Source organism: Pseudorca crassidens, chromosome 7 (assembly GCF_039906515.1).
Source record: "Pseudorca crassidens isolate mPseCra1 chromosome 7, mPseCra1.hap1, whole genome shotgun sequence".
In the NCBI taxonomy this organism is placed as follows: Eukaryota; Metazoa; Chordata; class Mammalia; order Artiodactyla; family Delphinidae; genus Pseudorca; species Pseudorca crassidens.
In genome coordinates, this window is record NC_090302.1 from 749,174 (window position 1) to 760,449 (window position 11,276).

Consider the following 11,276-nt stretch of genomic DNA (forward strand, 5'->3'; position numbering starts at 1 on the left):
CTGGAGAGCCTCAAAACACAAAAAGAGTGGGGTTTGAACCCTGGAGAAAACTTAACCCTCAAACTCCAGGGTCAGCAAGAAAGTAGTGAGCTCGATAGGCTCTGCAAGTCCACACCTGTTTGCTCACTGCCTTGGAGTTCTTAGGGGTCTTCTCTGGGTCCCTCTTCTGACACCAAGTAATGTTGACCTAAATCAATGAAACCATCAGTTATATTACCAGCAAAAATGGTTTATTTGAGAACAGCAAAGAATTGCAATTCAAGGTACACAATCTGTGGTGTACCACAGGTAAGTTCGGAGAACAAAGGAGAGGAACTTTCTTTTATAGAGGAGAAGGAGGAGTTGGGAGGGGCTGTTCTAAACAAAGAGTCCTTTGGAGGAAACTGGGAGTTGGAAGTACAGTGACTTTTCATTGGCTGAGCTGTGCTGGTGAAGGAAAACTAAGAGAATTTGTAGGCAGCAGACCTGCTCTAAAGGGACAGTTAAGGGAGATTCTTCAGACAGAAATCAAATGATACCAGAAGGAAACTTGGAACACCAGGATTAAGGAAGAGCAACAGAAGTGATACATATCATAGACTATTCTCCTCTCAAGTTCTTTAAAATATGTTGGACAATGAAAGCAAAAGTTACAGCATTGTCTGGGGGGATTTCAATGTCAGTGTGATGTATAAGACAACTATAACGTGAAAGGTGGGGAGAAAAGAGACCAACGTGGTCTCCAACTGAAGTGGTAAATACTGATTACAAACAGACTGTAGAAAGTGATGTATGTATTTTGAATTCCCTAGAAAAACCAGTAAAATTTTATACAAAACAGATACAGTCAAAATCATAAGAGAAAAATTTTAATGGCATATGAAAAAAAATGTTCAAATAACACAAAAGAAGGCAGGAAAGGGGAAAGGAGGAATGAAGAAAAAAACCCACCAAAATAATAAAATGCTAGACCTAAATTCAAAGTACCGTTTTGAATTGAATTGCCAAATACCAATTGAATTACCAAATTCAAATTATCCATATTACACTAGGTGTAAATGGATTTCTCTCATAGCCTAGGAAAGTGCAAGGGTTTTAGGAACTGAGAACCAGAGACAGATGAAGACCAAATATATATTTCTCATTATAAATCACAATATCTAAATCTGTTTACAAGAAACTTACTTCAAATATAATGATAAAGTAGATTAAAGTGAAAGGATGAAAGATGATATACCATGCAAATACTAATCAAAAGAAGACAGGAGTGAGTGGTTTTGTTAATATCACACAACATAAACTTTAGAGCAAAGCGAATTACCGGGGATAAAGAGGGACATTGCATATTGAAAAAAGGGACAATTCTTCAAGAAGCCATAGCAATTCTAAAGGTAGGCACCTGAAAACAGAGCTTTAATAGAAAAAATTTTTGAAGCAAAAATTGACAACTGAAAGTAGAAATAGACAAATCCACAATTACAGTTGGAGTCAGCAGTACTTCTCTCTCAGTAACAGATAAAACTAGTAGACAGAAGATCAGCAAGGATATAAAATAAGTGAACAATACTATCAACCAACTGGACATAATGATATTTACAGCACACTCCACACAACAGCAACAGAATGTATATTCTTCTCAAATGCACATGGAACATTCACCAAAATAAAGCATAGCTTGATCTGAAAAAACAAACCTTAGCAAATTTAAGATAATCAAAAACATACAAAGCATGTTGTCTGACTATAATAGAATTAGAGTAGAAATCAATAAGAGAAAAGTGCCAGGAAAATCTTTAATCACTTGGGAATTAAACACCACAATCCTAAATAATCCACGGATCAAAGAGGAAGTCTTAAGGGAAACTTAAAATATTTTGAACTGAATGAAATTAAAATACAGCATGTAAGAAACTTGAGAGATGCAGCTAAAGCAGTGCTTAGAGGGAAATTTATAGTACAAATGCTCACATTAGAAAAGAAGAAAGGTCTCAAGTCAATAATCTAAATTTCCATCTCAAGAAATTAGAAAATGATGAGCAATATAGACCCAAGTCATGCAGAAGAAGGAAAATAAATATAAGAGCAAAAATCAAAAGAATGTGGAAACCAAAAAACAATAGAAAAAAGATTGTGAAAAAGCTGATTCTTTGGAATGATCAATAAAATTGATAAACCTCTAGCAACACTGGCAAAAAAAAAAAAAAGTGCAGACACAAATTACCAGTATCAGGAACGAAAGAGGTCTGTCACTACAGACATCACAAAAGGATAGGAAAGGAATGCTCTGAATAACTCTGTTGACATAAATTCAATAGCTGGAGTGCCACGGACCAAGTCCTCAAAAGCCACAAGCTACCAAAACTCACTCAGCGTGAACTAGATAGCCTGAATAGCCCTATTACTACTAAAGAAATTAAATCTATAGTTAAATATCTTCTGAAAAAGAAAGTCTCATAGTTTCACTGGCAAATTACACTAAACATTTAAAGAAGAAGTACAAAGTCTACAAATCCCTTCCAGGAAATAAAAGGGGAAGGACAACTTCCCAACTCGTTTACCAGTCCAGCATCACCCCAGTACTGAAACCAGCACTGAAAAGAAAACAACAAACCCTTGTGAACATAGCTGCAAAAACCCTCAACAGATAGAATTATTCTTATTCTCTGAAGTAGTTCTGTTCTATGAAGTCACTGCAAACTCCAAGTTAGCCAACACCGAACCACTGCTCCCCAGGGGAGATAGAGGCTCAGGTTCCTGAAAGCACAAAAGCACAAAAAACATGGCACGAAACAGACCGTGAAAAGGACGCTTGTTTACAGCAAGAGCTGAAACAAGAAGGCAGTGTCGCCTTGCTCAACCTCAGCTGAGGACGTGCACATCGAGTCATTCAAACTTTTTGCTGCTCTGTTCATGTCCACAGATGACCACGGAAGCGCTACAAGTATTGATTTGGGAATTACAAAACAATTTTGAGGTTAGTAAGCAAAATTGCAAGTACAAAATCCACAAATAATGAGACCTGACTGTGTTAACAAACAAAATCCAGTGAGATATAAAGAAAACGATGCACCACAGCCAAGTGAAACTTATCCTGAGAATGCACGGCTGGTGCAGTATTTAGGAAAGTCAGTCAGTGTGTATCACCACACTGAGTGTCCAAAGAAGAAACGTCACGTGAACACATTAAAGGATGAAGACACAGCACGTGACAAAATACAGCGCCCATTCGTGACGAAAACTCTAGTAAACTAGAGGGAACTTCCGCACCCTGACAAAGGGCATCGCATGACACCTACAACTAACACCGTGCTTCGTGGTGGACGACAATTCAGCCTGGGAACAAGGCTGAGGTGTGCAGTCATCACCGTACTTCATGCACCCGGGAGTCTTTGCCAGGGCAGTAGGTGAGAAGGAAGAAGAGCCACACACGAGAGGAGGAGATGCCGCTGTCCTGTTTACAGACCACACGACTGTCTGCGTCAGAAACTCCAGGGAATCTACAGACTCCTGGGGCTAATAGGTGGGCTTAGCACGGTGGTGGGTACAAGGTCAACCACAGAGACCAATTGCATCTACTCACCACCAATGAACAATTGAAAACTGAATTTTTAAAAGTACCATAGCTCCCCACAAAAATGAAATACCTAGGTATAAATCTAACAAAACATGTACTGGATCATGGTTCTGAACACTAGAAAAATGCTGACGAAAAGAATTTTAAGACCTAAACACTAACTAGAGAGAAGAGAAATTGTGTTCAGGGATTGGAAGCCTCAAAATTGTAAAGATATCAATTCTCCACAAACTGATTATATAACGCCAATAAAAGTTTCAGGAGAATTTTTTTGTACATAAAGAGGGGCTGACTATAAAATTTATATGGAAGGCCACAGGAACTAGAATAGCTAAAACAATTTTGAAAAAGAAGATTGAAGTTGGAGGACTCGTACTGCACAATATTAAGGTCTACTCTGTGGGGACTTCCTTGGCGGTGCAGTGGTTAGGAATCCGCCTGCCAATGTAGGAGACACGGGTTTGAGCCCTGGTCCGGGAAGATCCCACATGCCACAGAGCAACTAAGCCCGTGCACCACAACTACTGAGCCTGCGCTCTAGAGCCCGTGCTCGGCAACAAGAGAAGCCACCGCAAAGAGAAGCCCGCGCACCACAATGAAGAGTGGCCCCCGCTCGCCACAACTAGAGAAAGTCCGTGCGCAGCAATGAAGACCCAACACAGCCAAAAATGAATAAGTAAATAAATAAATTTATTAAAAAAAACCCACATCTTTAAAAAAAAAAAAAGACTTACTATGTGGCTGCATAATCAAGACAGAATTGGGGACAGAATTCCAATAGAATGTCCAGAAATGAGCCCTCACAAACATGGCCCATCGTACAGAGGTGCAGAGGGTTCCACAGAGGAAGGATGGTCCTTTCTCTTTTTAAAATTTAATTATTTTTTTGACTGCATTGGGTCTTCATTGCTGCGTACAGGCTTTTCTCTAGTTGTGGTGAGCAGGGGCTACTCTTCGTTGCAGTGTGTGGGCTTCTCATTGCGGTGGCTTCTCTTGCTGTGGAGCATAGGCTCTAGGCGCGTGGGCTTCAGTAGCTGTGGCACGTGGGCTCAGTAGCTGTGGCTCGCGGACTTAGTTGCTCCGAGGCATGTGGGATCCTCCCGGACCAGGGCTCGAACCCGTGTCCCCTGCGTTGGCAGGCAGATTCTTAACCACTGGGCCACCAGGGAAGCCCCCATCCTTTTTTTTTTAATTTTGTTGAAGTATGGTTGATTTACAGTGTTGTGTTAATTTCTCCTGCACAGCAAAGCGACTCAGTTATTTACACACACACACACACACATATATTCTCTTTCATATTCTTCTCCATTATGGTTTATCACAGGATATTGAATATCGTTCCTTGTGTTATGCAGTAGGACCTTGTTGTTTATCCATCTTGTATATAATAGTTTGCATCTGCTAACCCCAAACTCCCATTCCTTCCCTTCCCTACTCCCCCTTCCCCTTGGCAACCGCAAGTCTGTTCTCTATGTCTGTGAGTCAGTTTCTGTTTCATAGATAGGTTGGTTTGTACTATATTTTAGATTCCACATGTTAGTGATATCATACGGTATTTGTCTTTCTCTTTCTGACTTACTTCGCTCAGTATGATAATCTCTGGGTCCATCCATGTTGCTGCCAAGGGCATTATTTCCTTCTTTTTTGATGGCCGAGTCATAGTCCATTGTATATAGGTACCACATCTTCTTGAGAAAGGATGGTCTTTTCAACACCCAGTGCCGGTGCCTTGGCCGTCCACATGCAGAGGAGGTGGACTTGACCAAGCCACACATCTTACAAAGAATAATTCAAAATGGTTCATAGATCAAGTTACATCATGAAACTAAGAGACTTGAGGAGAAAGAATTCTTCATGACCAGGGGTTAGGCAAAAAGTTCTTAGTAACAACACAAAAAGACGATCCACAGAAAACCACACGGATAAATTTGGCTTCATCAAGAATTTTAAAATTTGCTCTGTGAAATACACTGTTCAGATAAGATACGGACTGAGAGAAAATACTTGCAAACCTCATCCAGGAGGAGGGGCTGCACCTAGAATATATAAAGAATTCTCCAAACTCAGCAGGAATAAGTCAAACAATCCAACCAAAAGATGTGCCACGTGACCAGAGAGGACACACGAGTGCAAAAAGCGCGTGGGGAGGCTCTCGGCATCCTCAGCCCTTGGTGCAAACTGAAGCCACAGCGAGGCTGGACCGGCATCGGCCAGACCGGCTGAAATGGAAAGTTGTGACGCGGACGCTGGAAGGACGCAGAGAGACCGGCTGTCTCACGCTAGAGAACATCTGCACAGTTTTGCATCCAGTTAAACCCAGCAGTCTGTCTCCGGGGTGGGAGCGAAAGCACAGGTCCGGCGAAGCCTCGTGCATGAATGTCCACGGCAGCTTTTCACAGTCGGAGAGCGGGAACCCCGATGCCTCCAGCACCGGGGGTTCAGCAAACGGTTCATCAGAGCAGCCGGTCTCCACGTGGGCATGGGGGAGATGCTGGGCCTCAGGTCTCAAGCTGAGGCGAAGAAGCCAGGCTCAATTTATCTCTGAGAGCCCTCCCGAGGACAAAACCTCAGCGAGGAGAGCCAGTGGGGTGGGGGGGCCGGGGCTGGGCTGGCGGATCTGGTTGCGGTGGCCGGGGTCACACAAATAGACCTGTGTGCACAACAAGGGGCAATTTCACCGCACGCCTGCAAACCACCAAACCACTCGACTGGGGCTGACTCTCGCCCTCCTCATGGGACCACAGCTGGTCCTGACTCCGGGCCTTTGCTCTGGCCGAGCCCTCGGCCTTGGGACCTTTCCAGTCACCTGACTCCGCTGACCTGCCCCTTGCCTGAGCACTGGCACCGTGCTCCCACTGGGGAAGGGCGGGGTCGGAGGGCAAAGTCTGAGCAGCCTCGGAGGGGACCACCCTGGCCGGGGGTGGTGACCCCAGGTGGGGGCAGGCAGCAGCGGCTCGTCACCTGCCTGACAGCGGACCCGGGCTCAGGGGAGCGGTGACCAGCGTCGGGTGGCGGGCAGAGGCGGGACGGCACCTGGCAGGTGCCTGAGAGGCGACAGACGGGCCAGCTTCCACGCTGCTGCCACTGCTTACCCACCAGCCCAGGTGAGGGGCCGTCTTGGTCTGGGGGTGCTGACCGGTCCTGAGGGCGTGCTCTGTGTGGAGTCTACCCAGCCTCTCTGCCCACCCACTGGGGGCTCAGGCTGGGGGCTCAGGGTGCTACACGCCCTGGAGGGGGGTGTGAGGGGGGTACCGGTGTCCCTGGCCCTGCCTGTAACTGGTCTGTCTCTGTGAGTGGCCTGTGGCCAGCGTGCTTTTGGGGACACAGGCTGGGTCCCGTCCGGCCTGGCCTGGCGGTGGCTCGAGCAGATCACCCGTCCTCTCTGAGCCTCGCTCTTCCCTCCTTAAAATGGGATCATGACGCAGACGGGCCGCCTGGAGCCCAGGGCCCTGCATTCGCCCTGAGAGGCGGACGCCCCCTGGGAACAGCCGCATTCCTGCGGGGATACTGATGCCGCACAAAGTCCATGAGCCTCAAAGCTCTGCAGACCTCAGACCATTTCCTTTGGGCAGTGGTGGCAACTGGCCCGAGGCCCCTGGTGACCTCGTGTGCGTGGGTCTCCGCTCAGGGACGTTTGGGGGCTGGAGAGGGCCCTGCAGAGGCCTCAGCCACTGAGCTGGTGCCGTGGCCCCGTGCAAACCACATTCCTGGGTCAGCCTGGGCCGGCTGCGAGGGATCGTCATGGGGCCAAGTGAAAAGGTTCAGATCAGAGAAGCCCGAGGTTGGGTTTTTAAACAGAAACCAGATGAATCTGTTCAGAACCCCTCAGCCTTCAGGTCCTTCAGTAGAGAAACCGTGCTTTCCGGGACCCGCTGACCTGCTTGGCAACAATTAGACATCCAGGCAGTCGGTCAGCTGTCCCCACCGAGTTCAGGCCTGACCCCAGGACTCTTAGAAAACTGTCCTGGGAGAGGCCTGGGGTGAGGGCTGCAGGGAGGAGCCAGGTAGGTGGGAGAGGTGGGGCCCTGGGTTCCCGGAGTTCACTGTGGATCTGGGGCTCCTTATCCTGCGGGGGACGGGAGGGGAGCTGGGGTCCTGGGAGGGTGCGGGCAGTGGGGCTGGCAGATCACACGGGGGTGGCTCCGCTGGGCCCCGGCGTGGCACTAGAAAGGGGGTCTCCGGGACCTCCTCATTGCTGTGTGTTGCAGCCTAGCCTGTCGCCAGACAGGGCGTCCCGGTGCCCGGCCCCTGCCGGCCCCTGTGACGCTGTGACACCATGCGTAGCCTGGCTCTCCGGCGTGGTCTTTAGTCCTGCCCATCGACCCAGCCGGGGTGGGCTGTCTGAGCCCCGGGGAGGACCGAGGGGCTCTCCAGGGCAGCGGCATCTGCAGGCAGCAGAGTCTGGGTGCTCACTGCTGCCAACCCCACAGGTGCCAGTCCCACCCCCATGGGGCTGACATGGAAGGAACGGGCCTTCACAGCCCTGCTGGGGGCTGCAGCGGTCTCAGGCCTCACCACGCTCATTCTCTTCCTGGTGGAGGCCACCAACGTCCTCCTGCCTGCAGACACCAAGGTGTGCCCCCAGACCCCACCCAGGGGAGGCTGGGCTGGGCCGTGACGGCCCCTATGCCCTCCTGACCCTGGTGTCACTCCCAGTTCGGGATCGTGTTCGACGCTGGGTCCTCCCACACATCACTCTTTGTGTATCAGTGGCTGGCAAACAAGGAGAATGACACAGGTGTGGTCAGCCAGGCCCTGGCCTGCCGGGCGAAAGGTTAGTGGGCAGTTCCGTCGGCGGTGGACGGGTGCTGGGAGCTGCCAGCCGCTGCCCGGCTGGGGTTCCCAGCTGGGTGGAGGTTTGGGAAGTGGCACAGGCTGGAGCTGGGCAGTAGCAAATCAGCCTAAAGAAAAGGGGCTCAGAGAGGTTCAGTGAGTTGCCCCAGGGTGCCCAGCCGGTCAGTGGGAGCCGGGCCAGGGCTCTGGATCTGTCCTGCCTGAGCCCGCAGAGACCCGAAACAAACCCTTCCAGCTCCTGGGGCTCCAGACGTGGCATCCCTCCAACCTCTCCCTCGGACTTCACGTGGCCTCTCCCCTGTGTGTCTCAAATCTCCCTCTTCTGTCTCTTGTGAGGAGGCCAGTCGTTGGTTTCACGGCCCACCTGGGGAATCCAGGGTGCTCTCCTTTTAAGATCCCTAACTTAATGACATCTGCAAAGACCCTTTTTCCAGATACGGTCCCGTCCGCAGGCTCCGAGGGTCATGATGCATCTTCGGGGGCTGCTTTTCAGCCCAGCTTCCTTCGGGGCCTGGAGCCTTGTCCTGTGGTGTTGTTTCAGGGCCTGGCATCTCTTCCTACGCCTCTGACCCTGCACAGGCTGGCGAGAGCCTGCAGGGCTGCCTGGAGGAGGCGCTGGCACTGATCCCAAAGGCCAAGCATCAGCAAACGCCCATGTTCCTGGGGGCCACAGGTGGCATGAGGCTGCTCAGGTGTGGGGGCTGGCGTGGGCCCGCACGCGTCCCTGGGGTGCAGTGTGAGAGCTGTGGTCCTGCTCAGGCGGGATGGAGGAGGGGTGGCTTCTGCCAGCTCCAGCGGCCTGTCCTCTCCGCGCAGCCAGAAGAACAGCTCTCAGGCGGAGGACGTCTTCGCAGCGGTCAGCCAGGCCCTGAGCCGGTCTCCCGTGGCCTTCTGGGGCGCTGAGCTCCTGGCTGGGCAGGACGAAGGGGCCTTAGGTTGGGTCACCATCAACTACGTCCTGGGCCTGCTGGTGCAGGTGCCACAGACGGCCCCAGGGTGGGAGGGGCGCCCGGGGGGGTCATCGCGGCCCCAGGACTCAGTGCCCCCTGTCTGTGGTCAGTACTCCTTCTCCGGAGAATGGATCCAGCCTCTGGAGGGGACGTTGGTGGGCGCCCTGGACATGGGTGGGGCCTCCACCCAGATCACCTTTGTGCCTGGGGGCCCCATCCTGGACACCACCACCCAGGCCACCTTCCGCCTCTATGGCACAGAACACAGCGTCTACACCCACAGCTACCTCTGCTTCGGGCGCGACCAGATGCTGAACCGGCTCCTGGCCGGGCTGGTGCAGGTGGGCTGCTCTGCGGGAGGGGGGCGGGGCACCCTGCCAGGCGGGTGCTCAGAGGTGCCCCCACCCTCCCCGCAGAGCAGCCCGAGCCTCCTGGTGCGTCACCCCTGCTACCACAGCGGCTACCGGGGCACACTGGCCCTGGCCCCCCTGTACGGGTCGCCCTGCGTCCAGGCCGCAGCCCCCCGAGACCTCGGCCAGAACCTCACTGTGGAGGGGACGGGGAACCCCGGGGCCTGTGTCGCCGCCATCCGGGGTCTCTTCAACTTCTCCAGCTGCGACGGCCGAGGAGACTGCGCCTTCGACAGCGTCTACCAGCCCCCCGTGCGGGGACAGTTCTACGTGAGCCCCTGCGGCCTGCCCTCGGGGCCAAGCTTCCCCTCGGGGCCCCAGGGCCCGAGCCCAGGGGGCCCTTGGGGAGCCTGGGACCCCAGGTGGGGTGGGGCGGGGTGGGGCGGGGCGGAACCTGGCTCATCCTGGGCCCCCGCCTTGCGCCCTGCCGGGCACTTCACCCCCTCCCCCAGGCCTTCTCCAACTTCTACCACACCTTCCACTTCCTGAACCTCACCTCCAGGCCGCCGCTGGCCACGGCCAATGCCACCATCTGGGAGTTCTGCCAGAGGCCCTGGAAGCTGGTGGGTGGATGCGGGCCACCCGCCCCCCACCTGGGCCCCAGCTCCCTGGGCTGCAGACTCCACCGAGCGGGGACCCCGTCCCAGGCAGTGTGGCCGGGGGGCTGGGGGGCTCCAGGCAGGAGACTCAGGGGCACGCCTCCGAGGGGCGCCAGCCTTGGGGGCCCAGGAGGTGAGGCCTCATGGGGCTCCTGGCCTCCCGGGCCCCCAGGTGGAGGCGAGCTCGCCCGGGCAGGATGGCCAGCTGCGCGACTACTGTGCCTCGGGCCTGTACATCCTCACACTCCTGCTCGAGGGCTACGGGTTCAGCCAGGAGACCTGGGGCGGCATCGAGTTCCGCGAGCAGGTGACGGCTCAGGGAGAGAGGGGGTTGGGGCTTCGGGCCGCTGCCTGCAGCCTGACCGGCCGTGTGGCCCGCAGGCCGGTGGCACCGACATCGGCTGGACGCTGGGCTACATGCTGAACCTGACCAGCCTGATCCCGGCCGAGGCGCCCGCCCAGTGGCGGGCACAGAGCTATGGCGTCTGGGTGGCCGGAGTCGTCTTTTTGGTGCTGACCCTCACGGCCATTCTCGGGGCCACTGTGGTGCAGCTCTGGCTCCGGGACTAGGCTGGCTGCCACCTGATGCTGGAAGGCAGAGGCCTGAGCTGGCCGGAGCCTTCCTGAGCCCCGACCCCCAAGGCTCGCCCTGTGGGCGCTGGCCCCATGGTCACATGGCCCCCTTTTGCCGTTGGGGTCATTCTGGCCACGGAGGCTGTACCGTGGCCCCGACCATGGCCTTCAGGTGCCGGCGCCCCAGCGGGTTTCCCATGTTGCACGAGGGCTGGGCCATCGCGACCCCTGCAGCCCTCAGGGCTGTGTGACTGCAGACCTACGGGTTCAGGGCCAGGCCAAGCCTGGGGGTAGGGGTGACTGCTGGAGGTAGAGGGGCCGGCTCTTTGGGAGGGGCCGGCAGCGGGCCCTGGCCTCTCCAGGAGCTGGCAGAGCCAGTGTTCAGGCTCTGTGGGCT

General features: G+C 53.4%; 2 protein-coding genes across 7 annotated transcripts in view; both read left to right on the forward strand.

Moving 5' to 3' along the window:
* NSMF (NMDA receptor synaptonuclear signaling and neuronal migration factor) overlaps positions 1–11,276 on the forward strand; it is a 35,779-nt gene that overhangs the window by 20,194 nt on the left and 4,309 nt on the right. The gene's annotated exons all lie outside the window — the stretch shown is intronic.
* ENTPD8 (ectonucleoside triphosphate diphosphohydrolase 8) lies at positions 6,168–11,219 on the forward strand. 5 transcript variants are annotated; one of them, XM_067742519.1, is made up of 10 exons: positions 6,168–6,657; positions 7,984–8,126; positions 8,210–8,327; positions 8,889–9,039; positions 9,164–9,323; positions 9,408–9,638; positions 9,714–9,977; positions 10,160–10,270; positions 10,479–10,613; positions 10,688–11,007. In XM_067742519.1, the coding sequence occupies exons 2-10, from the start codon at positions 8,001–8,003 to the stop codon at positions 10,874–10,876; spliced, it is 1,485 nt and encodes a 494-aa protein (XP_067598620.1). In that variant the 5' UTR covers positions 6,168–6,657; positions 7,984–8,000; the 3' UTR covers positions 10,877–11,007. The 5 variants fall into 5 exon arrangements, with proteins under 5 accessions (XP_067598620.1, XP_067598619.1, XP_067598616.1 ...); XM_067742518.1 differs by having other exon boundaries at positions 6,405–6,657; positions 9,911–9,977; positions 10,688–11,219; XM_067742516.1 differs by having other exon boundaries at positions 6,408–6,657; positions 9,719–9,977; positions 10,688–11,219.